The sequence below is a fragment of the Bombus affinis genome, chromosome 17 (assembly GCF_024516045.1).
Source record: "Bombus affinis isolate iyBomAffi1 chromosome 17, iyBomAffi1.2, whole genome shotgun sequence".
Classification (NCBI taxonomy): Eukaryota; Metazoa; Arthropoda; class Insecta; order Hymenoptera; family Apidae; genus Bombus; species Bombus affinis.
Window position 1 is genome coordinate 1833492 of NC_066360.1, and position 16030 is coordinate 1849521.

The window sequence follows — 16030 nt, forward strand, 5'->3', positions numbered from 1 at the left end:
GTAATGGTAAAATCTTATACAAACAACAGACCGTGTAAAGTATAATCAACTATATTTTTATAATCAAAAGAACATCATCTACTTTACGTAGTATTATTACTGTATTGATAACGCGCGCGCTTCAGAGTATGCGCGCGGGCACACAAACATACGTAAAACATGTACATAAATTTCAAAACAAACGACGATCAACGTTTTGTTATAAATAAAACAAAATTTCGAAAACTTCGATATTGAAATTTAAAATTTCGATATTGAAATTTTTTTTACACAAAATTATACACACACATTTTTCACTCGCTCACTCATTCAGGTACACCTTGTATACAAAAGAGTCGCGCGCGCACACAACTAATAACTTATTAAAAATACGTTGTTTTTTGCTCTACAATCAGGCATCTCTCTAAAAATTGCTTCCTCGTATTAGACAAAAAATACTATCGTTACATCCTTAATACCTAAAAATATGCGTGTCAAATTATATTAATAATCGATAATTTTTTTTATATCTAATACGTGATATAGACTTCTTTCAATCATTATACACTATTTACAAGTAAATGTATCTAAAAGGAAAAAGAAAATCATCCAATATTAAAAATTTATCTATACATTAACTCTTTCTTTCTTTCTTTCTTTCCGGCACTTATCAAAATTAATAGTGGACTTCTTATCCATGCGTGCTATTTTAATAATTCGGTGCGATGCGACACATCGATAATATTAACTAATTAAGCTGGAAAGAGAGAAATCACTTATATAGCGTAATACTTTTTCTCATCTTCTTAAACCATTTAACAACGATTTTCTCTTGCTCTCGATTTCCTAACATTACTTCATATATAAGATTACTGTGATAAGGCCTCGGACAATTTACTATAGTTGTTTCCTTTTTAAAAAGAGGATATATGCGAAAAAAGAGCCAATCGAAAAAGTGTATCGTAGCTAAATCTACCTGGAACATTAGATTAATTCTCGAGGCTTTGGTTAAATATTTAGTTGACTAAGATATATTAAGAAACAAATAATAAAATTTGTTCAGAAATATGATAAATAATGTAAACTAACAGACTGCGTGAAATTATTTTATAAAAACTCCTCATATAAATATGATTAACTATACGCAGTATCGTTTTCTATATAATCTTTATACAGCTCTTATGTCGAACGTGACCTTGAATATATTTAGTCATTTCTTTCATTTTTTCTTTTTTGTTTAAACCAGAAAAGAGATGGAGAGAAAGAGAGGGAGAGAGACATGTGTTATGTATTTCTAATTATTACAACTTTTATATAAGATAAAGATTTAAATATTAGTGATACATTAAACATATTATTGTTTCAATATGTTTAATGCTTTGCAGTTTAAAAATCGTAATAATTAAAATAACAACACGTATTCGTTTTGTATTAGCAGCGTGACAAAATTTGTCAGGAATCTGAAATATGTTGAATTACGATTCGACAAAATATTTTGTATAAAATAAAATGTAATAATATCCGAATATTTTCATACGTCAACGAACGTACAACTTGCTTGAGTTGCTCAATGCAAAATTTATGTCTTTGTTTTGTTAACTTGAATCTCAGAATTATTCTGCTGCTCCTCGGTTTTTTCACATTTCTCGTTTTTGGGTTCTTCTACTTTTTCTTTTTCAACAACTTTTTCTGAAACTTGTACTATCTCTGCTTCATTTTGCTCATTCTGTTCTGCAATTTTTTCTGTTATTGCTTCGTCCTTCTTTTCATTAGTGAGATCTCCATTAATTTGTGTAGGAGATTTTTCTTTTTTCGTATTTACACTGTCACTATCCTCATCAGGTTGACTCTTTTCCAAATTTTGTCCTTTTGATAGATATAAATTTTGTTCTTTACATTTTATAGCTTCCTTTTCCAACCGTTCCTTATTTTGATCTTGATCGCCTGCACCCAATGGAGACGTTTCTAACTTAGCTTTAGAATTAACGATCGATGTATTTTTATTCTGTCCAACACTTGAACTGGGAGAAAGCGAAGTTGATTTAGAATTTCGAACTGTCTCTGTCGGCATGTTAACAACCTCCGTGTTGCAAAAATTTCCAGTCTTAGACAAATTAAATGCACTAACATCTTCCTGTGATGTATTTTCTGGAAGAAGCAGGTTATTAGTCTCAAGAGATGTTGCGATCGCTTGTGTTTCGGGTTTGACCAAGTTGTAAGATGCAGGAGAAATTGCTGTTAGAGAGGTAGTTTTAGGTGACTTAGGTGAAGAATAGGTGCTTGGTGGTATTCTCTGAACTGTTGGAGGTTGTGAAACTGGAGAAAAGCCAGTAGTTTGTGGAATATAACTAGATCGTTGATACAATTTATTAATTGAAGGAGGTAAATTACTATGGAAGGCACTGGGAGATGGAATTCCTATTGGTGAACGTATCAAAGGATTCGGAAATCTAGTAGCATCTGGAAATGGTCGTGGAAAGTGAGGATAGATTAGCCCAGGATTCATATTTGGTGTTGGAGAAGGTATAAAAGGACTCGTTGAAAGCATATTTACTGGAGAATTTTTTGGAGATATTGGCGAACCAGTACTTCTACAAATATCTCTTGAGAATGGAGGATTTGGGTAATTCCTTGCACTAGGAGAATATGGAGGTGGTGAAACGATAGGTGAATTAACTGTTGATACAATTGGAGATAAAGTTTTAGGATCTATCTTCATCATACTCAAGTTCCCATTTTTAGAACTGCTAGATGTGTTTGTAGTTGTTGTTGATGACATTGTCGACTGTTCTTTCTCTTTACATTCATTACCAATACCGTACATTGGCTTCACTCCAGATGCGGGATTACCCAAATATCTTGGCATGTTTCTCATTTTAAAAATTTTAGCCGGTTTAGATTGAATTGTCTTACTTCTTTCGAAAAGCGTGGTTTGATGTAATTGGTTTTGTGTCTCTTTACTTTGATTCTTAACTGCTACATAATTGTTTTTAGAAAGTGTAGGATTCCAGCATCTTGGGGGATCACGAAGAGTCTTGTAACCTACTGCTTGACTTTGCTTTTTAGAGACAGAGAGAACCTTCTGTAAAGAGTGTGACGTAGCCATTGGAGAAGTAGTTATTAACGAAGTAGCTCTAAGACTATCCTTTACATTTGAATAAATATGTTTGCTCTCTGTTGTGATTGCGCTACTATTAGGCGCATAAACGGGCACATTTGGAATATTTGTATGTTGCTGCTGTTTACTACTGGAATCAATGGCGATTGATGGCGAACCATTCTTTCTACCGATTTTTAATAAATCTGGGATATCGGATTTACTTCTTACTTCCGTTTTGTTTTTTTCTTTAGAATTTTCCCCAATTTTAGCACAAATATCATTAATTTTTGAACCAGAGGCCCCAATTTTTGCACAAATTTCATTTAAATTAGAACCCTTCGTAATTAATTCATTTTTACGAATTGTTGGTTTCATCAAAGAGATTGGAATAGCATCGGGACAAGGAGGCACTGAATATGTATTAGTTATTTCCAAATTCGCTTTCAAAACGGATTCCTTTGAAGTACTTGGACTTAGATAACTACTTTTCAAAGAAGAAGAAACGTTCAAGGAAGGTATAGTAAATGCTGTAGAACTTTCTGATACTGAAGATGTAGGTACTTCATTTTCAGAAATTGCAGTAGAGGATAATTTTTGCGTCGTTGATGTACTTAAACTTTTGAGAGAATTTTTCAACATAGTACTATTTACCAAATCCTGGACCATATAGGGAAATGTAGATGTAGATTGACTTATTGTTGACGTAGAAATTGGATTGATTCCATTACCAACAGACATAGGTAGTGATGTAGAAGGATTTGATGATGCGAGATTATCATTTGATAACGATTCAATTTGAGTGTACGACTTTTGGGAAGGTGTATTTGCTTGTCCATTGGTTCTTTGACAAGATTCTGTTGAAATCTGCTCTGATACATATGGTTTTTTTTCTATAATACTTTCTCCTTGAGAAGAATATTCTTCCTTCTGATCAGTTGATTGCACATTTCTTACATTTATTTCCGTTTCTCTCGTTTCAGAATTAACTGAAGTACTTGGGTACGTTGATAAAACAGGTTCTGTGGCATCCAGTAATTCTGTTTTCTGTGATATGGCTTTTGTAGAACATGGAACTAATGATTTGGTTAATGTAACCCCACCATTATTTGTCATTACTTGTGTTTTTGAAGGATCAAAAGAATTTTTCAGCTCTGTAGATTTTAAGTTTTCAGCAATCTTTACCTCTACCTTTTTAGATGATTGTGGTGTGATTTTCCTATCTTTCGTAACCTTTTTCGAAGAAGCATTGTTACTGCTAATTTGTCCAGTTTTCGGTTGGAATTGTAATTTCACACTTAGAGCATTGATTTTCGATCCTGTATTTATAAATTTTACCTCATTTCTTGAATTTTGCTTAGAGTTTTCCAATTTATCCGCGATAATATTATTGTTATTTCTTGATGACTCCTTTTGATCTTTATTTTCAATGTTATTATTTCTAATTTCATGTTCACTCACATATTGTGCCATCTCTTGTGATTGAATACTTTTCTGTAAAATTGTTTTACCTTCAACATTGTTATTATCCGATCGATTTTTCGATTCCTCCTCATATTTAAGGTTTATCGTATTTTCTATTCCTTTTGTTAATGTTTTCACAGTTTCTGTTTGATTGGGGCATTTTTGTTCGCCAAATTCGTTTAATTTGGAAGAATTATCAGACTCACTAACATCTTGTTTGTTTGAAGACGGTTTGTTTCCTTCACTGGCTTCGGGTATGTTATTTTTACTGTCATTTTCTTCAACTATCGATGTGTTTATTGTTTCAATGCTAGTAATGGATTCTTCAACTTTTGTATTTTTCTTAAATTGTTGGTCCGTTATATCTGTAATGCTCATAATACCAGTTTCAGATATCTTCAACTGTACTTCTTTCCATTCCCTTTTTGATGATTTTTCTTCTTTTGATTCAATGGAATCAATTCCAGCATGAAGTAAAGTTGTTTTATAATTGACATTATCTTCAGAAAGTTTTATTCGCTTTGGAGAAGATTCAAATATTCTGTAACTTAAATGCAATGGCACTTTCTGAAATAAATATGATAAAAAAATTGTTTATAGAAAAGATTTCAATAGAATTAGAATTTCTAAATATTTTCAATAGACCGTTGATACTTACTCGTCTCCAATGATAAATATACATCACATCCATCAATGTATAACTACTACACAGGGGTTCCTCTTTATACATTACATCCACCCTATGTGCATCAGTTAAGCCATACTTAGCTCGTATAAGCTTTTGTAAATGAAAAATGGTCACAGCAGCAGGACAACGAAGATACCGCCTCAATAAAGGTTTTACAGCTATACCTTTGATGTCCTTGGATGGACTAAAGTATTCTAATGATAAACTAAGTGATTCATCTGGAGAATATATATGCGATTCAATTGGTTCCCCTCTTGCCTCTGGAGATGTTGCTTGAGTGCATGCTTCAGGATGTTTTAAATAAAAGTCTCTTCTGCATCGCATCTCATCTGTAATATAAATATTTAAATGTATCTTCATTACATTATTCTTTTGTTAATAATAAAACTTACTTTGATAGCATCCTGGTACCAGTTTATACACAATGTCCTGTAAAGTATGGTCTGGACGAATGTTGAGTAGTGGTTTACTTTTGTGCACCTGTACCTCACATATTGGACAATACTTATTGTTCTCCAGATACTTGACAATACAGCTCCTGCAAACTGTAGTGCGACGTTAATCGCCGCTTACATCAATATGTTGGAATCGTCGCTTAACCCTTTTGCAATGATGAAACTGTATTTATTCACCACAGACAAAAGGATTAAAAAAGCGACAGAAGAATACACATACACGAATGCAAACACTCTATGATAGTAGTGGCATCAATGAAATATCCACCGCATAATTTGCACGTCAGCTGATCGTTGAGTTTGGACAACCTTAAGCGATGCCCTCCACTCTGACCTGACATCCTGCAGTAAGAAAACTGTATTAATCATATATATTTAACCCTCATAGTCAACAAAAATATCACACAAATTGCAATAACACAAAACATTAATAATATTGAATGATGTGAAATATTAATAAACAAGAAATAAAACGATTTTTTTCGACTAATTTTAAATAATTTGCGCTATTATACCCAATTAGAATCGTTAAAATACTAAACTTACGTGGTAAATGACGCGAAAACTGTTCGTTTTATCTAGTAATCGCCATTTGATTAAAGAAGTCAGGAAAGTTGGGTCAGAACTCGAGGTGAAATTTCACGAATTCTCATAATGAGAACATTTATTAAAAAACTGACTCAAATCCGTTAAAAACAAATCTCTTCGAAAACACAGAGCGTTCTCTGATTCTACGATTTTTCGAAATTTGAGTCAATCTAGTTCATTGTAAAATAGGCCACGGTACCAGGAAAAACTCTGAGGACGACAGCAAAACAAAATGGTGGATAAACAATCATGCCAATGACATTTCCAAAAACATGAGTTTCCTTTCAGGTGTAATCCTTAACCCTATTTTACAAGGAAAAAGTAAAGAAAAGGAGATAATAACTAAAATTAATAAATTACAGCAAACATTGTATTTGCTAAGAAATATATGAGTACTACGGGCTATTGTAACAAATTAACGGTATCATTTATCGATATGACTATTTGAGTACTTCATACAATTCAGAGATGGCATTGCTAACACGTAAATTTAAATTTATATATTATTTCATTCGAAATTAATATTTAATTCGAATTATATTCGATCTACAAATCAATTTAAAATTATTTAAATTGTATATAAACATTTTGTTATATATTGTATTTTCATTAAAATGTAAATGTGAATATACTAATACCTGAACTTGTACAACATGTATCGTGTAAATATCACATATGTACATATTTTACATTTATTTCAAATGAAAAATTTGTCCGTTTTTTATGTATCTCTTAATTATTAGAAATAACAATTTACATATTATAATGAAATCATAAAATATTATGTTTAGATATAATATGGTATGTAAATAAAATATTAAATAGAGCAGTTTCAATTTTGTTTTATTTTGCAGTAATTAAATGCCTATACATACATACATACATATATATATATATATATATGTGTATGTATATATAGCATAAAGTGTTACTATAAATACATATTAGATCATAATTTTTCATTTCATCTGCTTTTACTTTACAAATATTCATGTTTATAAAAATATATAGAAAATCGAATTTTAAACAATTCGGATAGTAAATTAGATTGTGATTCGTAATCTACTATTCTTGTAATTTATGATCAATATCCAGACATTTACACAACACAGTAAATTCAGTTTTTATATCATGAGAACACGTATAATACATTAAATATCTTTTTTTAAATAATGAAATTTAATCATTTTATTTAATTATATATAAATGCTTGACTTGTTGAATCCAGTTCTTTCATGTCCTTCAAAAAATTAAATAATATTTGAAATGATTACTGTACAAGACATTAGTAAACAACTTATGAAACCAGCAAAAGATCTTGCTGATTGGAAATTTCCATTATCTCAGGTATATTATACTATTAAAGTTATTATAATTCAATATAAATAGAATATTATCGTGTTATTCTAGATTTTAGAAGAATATTATGCTTTATTAGAAGAACCGTGTAATATCAATTTCGGGGAAGCAGCGCTTATTCTACAAAATTCAACTAACATATACGTTCGAAGAATTGAACATCTAATCAATGAAGCAGAAATTTTAAGACAAACATTTTTCGGCTATGAGTAATTATTTATCTTACATTCAATGAAAGATGTATGTATTGTAGCTAATAATTCCTTCATTTTTTTCATTAGGGAAAAAGGAATAAAGAAGTGTATGAATAAAGAAAAGAAATTTTTTAAGAAGAGTCATGTTAATTTAGGAAATTTTGTAATGATTGACTTAGAAAAAGATATCGGGAAACATATTGATAAAAAAAATCAATTTCAAACACAGAAGAAAGTTAAATTGTTAAGTCGTCGGTTTACACAATTAGAAAATGATGCCCTGCAATTATGCATTCCTATTCAAGTATATGATATTTTAGGAGAAATCATTGGAAAGAAATATGATTTTCGGTAAACAGCAATATCTTTGTTCTATTTTAATTTTTATGTGATAGCTATAACTTTTTAATTTTAAGGTGCAATCAAGCCATAAATACAAGTGGAATGTTGGTGAATGAATTAACACCATATGATTTTGCTCATATATATAGATCTTATATTGAAGAGGGAAGAAATTCATTGTCATTATATTCAGAACCAAAAACTCCGGGTACAGGAACCTCAGGATATCATTCAATTACTTCACCAAATGATAATGAGTCTATTACACTTGTTTATGATGAATTTGAAGATGAACAAAATTCTTCATTAAGGGAAAACGATTCATCAGTAAATGAATTACAAAGTATGGAGGAACAAAACACAATAAACAATAATCATGAAAGTTTATTTCTTAATAATAGCATTTTAAAACAAGCTGAAAAGGATGAATCAGAAAAAGAACATATCCAACAAAGTAGGGTGCAAAATATTAGTATTCAAAATTGTTCAATTCAGCATTTCAAAAACATGAATCAAACTGAAGAAGAATGCCAAATTAGAGATTCAGTGCAAGTGAATCAAATAAAAAAAAGTGATCAGAATAACGATGAAAATATAGTACAACTTAGTGCAAGTGATCGAATAAAATATGATAAGCAAATAAATCATTTCTCCAAAGAGAGTCAAATTTTTCAATTGAATGAATCAGATAATGTACGATGGAAACACGGATTACCTAGCATGCAGAAAAGAGGGTATCTCTTAGAAAATTATTCTATTAATTTTACAATTGATGATATTAAATCAATGAAAACATTAATATTTTTATTAGGAACCAAACAACAAAAGTATCAATATATTCTGTAGATGATATAAATGAATATGACTGGGAACCAATGCCTCTTATTCAAGGAATAAAGCATGTTTTTTCTAGCAATTCATCTATCCTGAAACTTCCAGACTACATTTCACTTTTGGAAACAAAATTTGGTTCTGTATGTATAAATAATAAGTTTTAATGTTCCGTACCTTGAACCACTTAGAGCTTTTAATAATCTTTTAGATATTTGTATGTCTATGCATTTATTTATTTATTTCCTCTTGTTTGTTTATTAGAAAAAACGTAAATTTACATCAAAACTGTACAAACCAGAATGTTTAGCAAAACTCGTTTTACGTGAAACTGAGTTATTTAAAAAGAAAGACGCTACTTTATGTACAAAACAGAAGTTTAAACATTTGCAGAAACGTAAGTTAATCCGTGGCAAATCGCGTTTTATATTATTACTATTGTTGTTGTTGTTGTTGTCGTTGTAACTGCAAAATATAATTTTCTTGATAGAGGAAATAGAAGACTTCATGAAGAATTTTGACGAATGTTTAAATGGTATAGAAAAAGAAAATGATGATTCTCAATATGAAGCTGTGACAAATGTTGCTATAGATTTTCATGTATCCCAAAATCAAAATGATTCAACTGAGAATAGTACTGAGGATATAACAAGTAGAAGTTATCGAAATGATTCAATTGAAAATAGTATTGAGGATATAACGAGTAGAAGTTCTTCATCTACTGACATTCCATTACGATCAACAATTTGTCAAAATACAGCGGATATGCTTGCAGAATCTCCTAACTCGTCTAACAATTGGCGTGAATCTTTAACTTCAGAAATTAGTTTGTCTTATTCTTTGCCGAATTATCAAACATTAATTGAGGACAAAATGAAAAAGATTTTTGAACAGTCGAATGTTATCACAGAGTTAGATCAGACTGTAGCAAAGTGGCATGCCTCATTGCAACCAAAATTAGCGGAAGCTGAAATGAGACCTGCATTTCGAATTCGTGATTATTCATCTCATATAATAAAAGTGTTGCAAGCATCAAAACAGAAAAAAATTAATTTCGATAGTGTCGTTCAAGACAAGCCCGCTCGTGAAGTAGCTAGATATTTCTTAGCCTCGTTACAATTGGTATATTTATTTTCATTGTAACTTATTTACATCTCGAGTTAGTATAAATTGTGATAACCGCTTTGTCTTTGCAGGCAAATACGTACAATGTGGAAATAAAGACAGAGAGTAGTGATAACGACATAGAAATAACGTTGCTTAATGACAGAAAAAATTATGTAAAGAATTAAAGCAATAACATTGATACTACAGTAAAGACTCTCTAAGAGCTCAAGAGTTGGTTTCGCTAAGCGATTGGTAAACCATAGACATTATTCTCTATTCTCTATTCTCTATTCGCAAAGATAAACAGCTGGTGAAGAAGAAAGATCCACGGGCCAAATTAACGTAATTAAGCTTTTTAGTGTTTTTAGTTTCGTTTTAATAAAAAAAAAAAAAAAAAAAAACTAATGTAATGAGATGAAATCCTTATTAAGAAAAAGCTGAAAATAAAAAGATTTCGTCATTGTATTGATATTGTCTCGCCGATACGAAGACGATACGAATCTTAAAAGGAAAGTCATTGGCGTATCATACTACTAAGGCTAAAACATAAGCACGATTGAAATGATGATCTTCGCCAGCAGTTATAGAGTTTTTATTGTATTATGTTTTTGTACATATATACATACAAGGAAGTTTGTATACAATTTTATATTTATGTACTATACATACATGTATGGATACGGAGGAAGTAAATTAAAATTATTTTTTTTTCTATGGATACTAATATCATAAAATTTCTCAAAAATATACCACTTTTTTAATAAAATAATACACATTTATTGCTCATATCAGTTTAGGATTAAATCACTTTAAATTTACCGCCGTACATAATATAAAGCTAAAACTTATTTTGCTACTTGTACCCTTAATGAATGATAATCGCGCATGCGTTATCATCGAAATATCATTGCTTGCCGGCTGTGGTGGTAAGTATTCAGATGCGTTAGTTTACGCTGAAGTCATTAAAAGATGAATTCTATTTTTTTTTTTTTTACATAATCATTTTTGTTACAATGGCTAATTACAATTATTGATATAAAATACATTTTTCGTAACATATTTATGAAGTATTTAATGAATTATCTATGTTTAGCATTTTGCCAAAATGTGATTTATATATATATATATATATATAAATCAATTAGATTCTTTGAAAAGTCATTTTATTAGCTTAAAGCTCTTGAATGAATAAAAGTTGTATCTAGGAGATATTGGATACTCTATCAAATTACTTGATAGTAACAATTCAGCCAATTCAAATCTGTTTGCTCTCCCCTTCTTCCTAATTTGTTTGATATATTAGGGATACAAGTCTCTTTAGGAACGTATGATTTTTATAAAGTTTTCATTGGTAAGTTAAATGTAATACCTTTTTGGTTACAAAAGCGATAAATAAATAATTTTTAAGGATTTGACATACATGTAATCATGGAAAAGAAAGCTTCTATGAAATCTACTCGATGGATACTACAACCATGGAGCCTTTTGTTTCTTATTCTAATTCAATTCTTGGTACAATTTTTAACATCTATCTATCTTTATACTTATGTGGCCCATGTGGAAACAGATGTTCTTATTATGCGAAACCAAGACTTTTTAGAAACTGAAAAATTGGTAAGGAGGAAACGAAGTAGTGCTTTACCTGTGACAGAAGATAATAAAGTTTCAGATACATCCAGAGTATGTATAATCAATATATAGCATAAGGTACTTGGAATCAAAGGGGCAAAAGTGATATTTTTCAAATTTTTTAATTAAAAGCAAAAATGGCTAATTAGATCATTAAATACAATATATATATAATTTAAGTAATCCATCATTATATAAAAGTATCATTTAAAGGCTAGAAAAATTGACTTCTAAGCAAATAATATTGAAATAGCATGCAAGTGTAATAACATTAGTTTCTGTATATTCAATAACTCATAAACTAAAATATGAAATTCATTAAAAATATGTGTATATACTCCTTGCTATGTCAAGCATTAAATATAACTTAATTTTCATAAAGACTTTACAGTGCAATCTTTTTTAACACATTTGAATTTCAAACTTAATTATCTTGATATCGGAAAAAAGTCACTTGCATCTTCTTGGTTCTAGTTGCCTCATATAAAAATTGTACCTTATATTTATATTTTCTACATTTTAGATTTGGCAAGAGAAGGATACATTAAAAGAATCTAAGAAAGTAACTTCATCTCCCATAGCAAAAACAGGTTTGGCATCTTCTCCAATTACTCCTATGGGACATGATTGGGTATGGTTAAATGCAGATACTCGTGTGCAGGTTAAATATTTAACTTTTCTTAATAACCAAAGCTAATAGAAATGTGTTAAATTTTATTCATAGATATTGCACATTTTAGCTCGATGCGATTGAAAATTTTTGTCGATCGTCGATGAAATATTGTCCTCCGGGATTACCAGGGGCACCAGGAAGTCCAGGAGCTCCCGGGGAACCAGGTCTTCCCGGATTACGAGGAATGACTGGTCCGAAAGGACCACCTGGTTTGACTGGTCCTCCTGGTCCTCGTGGACCAAAAGGTGATATAGGACCAGCTGGTTTTGATGGAAGGGATGGAATACCGGGAGAACCTGGACTTGATGGAATTCCTGGACGTAGTGGTACAGATGGATTATCTGGTATGAATGGTAAACCAGGACTAAATGGGTCTCCTGGTCGGCCTGGACGTAATGGAACAGATGGTATGCACCTTTTGATTTAGAGATCTTTCGTATTCATTAATTTAATTTCTAAAGATACAATATCTTTAGGAAGGCCAGGTCAAATGGGACCTCAAGGACCAATTGGACCACGTGGTAACTTAACATTATTTCAAATTCGCTCATTCTAATTGCACGTGGATGAAAAAGAGATACGTTGATGATGTGAACAACTTTAGGAGAAATGGGTCCTCCTGGTAGACCAGGCTCACCAGGACAAGATGGCAGGCCAGGGATAACAGCCTGGAAGGTGAACATGAATGATTATAATATAAACGACTTATTGATTCCTCCTTCCATTCTAGGCAAGTACCTTCTTTATCTTTAAATAACTATACTTTGAAAGTTTGCGTGCTCAAACGATATAGCTTTTATACATTCTTTCAGATGATCGAATGTTACCTTCAACGGTAAATTCGACTGGCTTAATTTCCATTTATGAAGGAACTAATTTACGATTAAAATGTGCAGCAAGTGGCAAACCTGAACCTACTGTTCAATGGTTTAGAAGCGATGGTGGTGTCATTCCTATAGGATCTTGGCACGGTAATATAAAATTATAATCGTGTCAGTAACGCGATTATGAACTTTCACGAAAGTATATAATTATATAAGTATACAATTTTATTGAACAGTGACTTCTGTAATTGGACATACATTTAATATCAGTATAGTTAACAGAGAACATATGGGAGAATATATTTGTGTAGCTGATAATGGAATTCCACCTCGAGCATTGAAAAGAATCAAACTTCAAGTTAAATGTAGATATTTTGATATACACATTTATATATACATATATATTTTATTTATTTCTTTTATTAAGAAAGTATCTTTTTTGCAGTTCCACCTTTCATTCGAATTCGTAATCAAATGATTCGCGCACGCAGTCAAAGTACTGTAGTTTTAGAATGTGAAGTTGAAGCATTTCCAGAACCAATTGTTTATTGGGAACGTGAAGATCGTAGACTCAAAATGTCTGAGAAATATAGACTTGAAGTTTATGACAGAAGAGATATGTATAAGGTAAAAGATAATAGCATCCTATGCAATGTGTTCATATATATTTCCATATACCTTTATCTTAATGTAATATTTTAGCTTAAAATGCGCCTGAAGATTGCAAAGATAACATCAGCAGATTACGGTACATACCATTGTGTTGTGAAAAATGATATTGACACCACCAAAGGATCATTTACAGTCGATGGTAACATATATTTTTAGTTTCGATATTTTTCAAATAATTACATGAATATTGACATTGAAATATTTTGTAGATGACGCGAAGAGCATGGAAAAGTCAAAGCTAGGAAAACAACAACACGTTACATATGGAAAGCCTGCGCCGCAGCATGTTGATTTAGATGAACTTTGTGCACCACATGAAACTTGCGCTGCTTGCCCTGTTTTACGATGTACTTTTACAGATGTTGCTGAATATTTAAATATTCAGCCACTCAAAAATGTCAACTTTACTGGACTTCCATTAAGATTGGCAGGTGAACTACATTTATTATTTCTTTTCAAAATAAATGTATAATTATAGGTTGTACATAATTAAATAAATTAACGAGATATTAATTTTATTTAATTCTGTAGATGGTGTAATAGAAGCAGTAGGAAAACCAGTTTTAAAGGGTACTATGGATGATCATTACGGAAGCTGGATGCATGACACTAAATCTGATGGTTATCCAGAGAAACTTTGGGTTACCCGAAAGAATGAAACTTCTTTCATATTTGAATACGATTCAAAGGATCATTTTAAACATGGGAGTTCATATCCCATTAAACTGCCATATCCATTTCAGGTATATCATACTATTTTTAAAATTATGTATTATTATCTCATGTTAAATTCATTTTTAGGGAAATGGGCATGTAGTGTATAACAAATCTTTCTTTTATAATCCCATAAACCGATCATCAATTTTTCGATTTAATCTTCATTCTATTTCTGATCAAGTGTGTGGCAAGGAGTCTTCGCGGTGTGAATTACATCTTCCAGGTTTATTAGTGAACACGAGGAATTATTTATATACACCGAATCATAATTTTAATTATGTCGACTTCAATGTTGATGAGAATGGTAATTATATCGTAATTTGTTTAAAAGAAATATTTCTCTTTAAATAAAAATAGCGAATAAGACGTACATTATTTTAACAACAGGGTTATGGATAATATACGGCTTACCATCGAATAATACAATAGTAATAAAGATGGATGCGACTAATATGAATATTCAACATGCATGGAACATTAGTATAGATAATCATAAATTTGGAGAAATGTTCATTGCTGGAGGAGTGCTTTACGCTGTTCATAGCGTTACAGAAGAAACAATGAAAATAAGGTAAAATTTAGAAAAAGAAAAAAAAGAAGAGAAAGAATAAGAAAGTGTTATAAGCTTAAAAAATAAAAGTATATTTTATAATATATTTTATTTTATAATTACATATCGATATGTTACTTATAGGTTGGCCTTTGATCTTTATAAAAATGTTACAATACCTGTTCATTTATCATTCACGAATCCTTATCACAAAACTACAGCAGTCAGCTACAACCATAAAACAAAAGTAAATAATTTGAAGTTTAAGAAATAAAACAAATTAAATAAGATAAGGATTTTAAAGCTTATTGTGATGTCCTCTTTATTCCTAGGAACTTTATACTTGGAATAAAGGAAATCAATTGGCCTACCCGATTAAATATCAGGGCTCTGCAAATAATGCTACAGCAAAAGAAGAATTCAGGGTTAAGGAAACTGGAATTTGAGACTACCATCAATGTGAAATTAAAAAATTGGTGAAACATATATATTTTATCCTTTAACTTTTTATTAATGTATTAACAAAAGAAGACAATAAGAGAAATAAAGCTTTTCTCTCCATTTAATCCTGTGCTTGAAAACCCTTTTTTGTTAACTCAAGAATTTTAGATTTGCATAATTCAGTTTACTTCGCTATAATAATTGAAAGTTACCGTATACCGAAGTTACCGAAAGTTAGAGTATAAACCATGTTCAGTAAATATTATACTCAAACATTACAGCTGGCTAATAAAGAGATCGAATGGTACACTAATATCTCTAGTCGATTATCTTCTTCGGTTTTAAAAATTTGTATCTGCAATAACAAAATGTTTGTTTTAAATTTTAATTATAAATTTATAAAGATTGTTATAAAACTAT

At 30.7% G+C, this 16030-nt stretch overlaps 3 protein-coding genes across 7 annotated transcripts; 2 read left to right on the forward strand and 1 right to left on the reverse strand.

Moving 5' to 3' along the window:
• Positions 1-35: 35 nt before the first annotated feature.
• LOC126926204 (mucin-3A-like) lies at positions 36-6685 on the reverse strand. 2 transcript variants are annotated; one of them, XM_050742373.1, is made up of 6 exons: positions 6230-6685; positions 5904-6025; positions 5621-5773; positions 5199-5557; positions 2704-5107; positions 36-2127 (listed from the first exon to the last, which is right to left on the reverse strand). In XM_050742373.1, the coding sequence occupies exons 2-6, from the start codon at positions 6022-6024 to the stop codon at positions 1559-1561; spliced, it is 3606 nt and encodes a 1201-aa protein (XP_050598330.1). In that variant the 5' UTR covers position 6025; positions 6230-6685; the 3' UTR covers positions 36-1558. The 2 variants fall into 2 exon arrangements, with proteins under 2 accessions (XP_050598330.1, XP_050598329.1); XM_050742372.1 differs by having other exon boundaries at positions 36-5107; positions 6230-6683.
• Positions 6686-7241: 556 nt separating this feature from the next.
• On the forward strand, positions 7242-10824 carry LOC126926335 (uncharacterized). Of its 2 annotated transcripts, none has more exons than XM_050742633.1 (8): positions 7242-7618; positions 7682-7839; positions 7912-8175; positions 8241-8900; positions 8978-9140; positions 9262-9394; positions 9488-10119; positions 10194-10824. In XM_050742633.1, exons 1-8 carry the CDS (start codon positions 7538-7540, stop codon positions 10287-10289), a joined length of 2187 nt encoding a protein of 728 aa, XP_050598590.1. In that variant the 5' UTR covers positions 7242-7537; the 3' UTR covers positions 10290-10824. The 2 variants fall into 2 exon arrangements, with proteins under 2 accessions (XP_050598590.1, XP_050598591.1); XM_050742634.1 differs by having other exon boundaries at positions 7243-7618; positions 7710-7839.
• A 142-nt stretch (positions 10825-10966) lies between these two features.
• Positions 10967-15735, forward strand: LOC126926334 (uncharacterized). Of its 3 annotated transcripts, none has more exons than XM_050742629.1 (16): positions 10967-11030; positions 11513-11784; positions 12257-12394; positions 12474-12813; positions 12883-12927; positions 13011-13136; positions 13219-13377; positions 13467-13595; positions 13676-13857; positions 13933-14041; positions 14112-14333; positions 14434-14645; positions 14704-14923; positions 15007-15190; positions 15314-15416; positions 15502-15735. In XM_050742629.1, the coding sequence occupies exons 1-16, from the start codon at positions 10973-10975 to the stop codon at positions 15613-15615; spliced, it is 2613 nt and encodes an 870-aa protein (XP_050598586.1). In that variant the 5' UTR covers positions 10967-10972; the 3' UTR covers positions 15616-15735. The 3 variants fall into 3 exon arrangements, with proteins under 3 accessions (XP_050598586.1, XP_050598589.1, XP_050598587.1); XM_050742630.1 differs by lacking the exon at positions 10967-11030 and adding an exon at positions 11043-11455; XM_050742632.1 differs by lacking the exon at positions 13467-13595.
• The last annotated feature ends 295 nt before the right edge of the window (positions 15736-16030 follow it).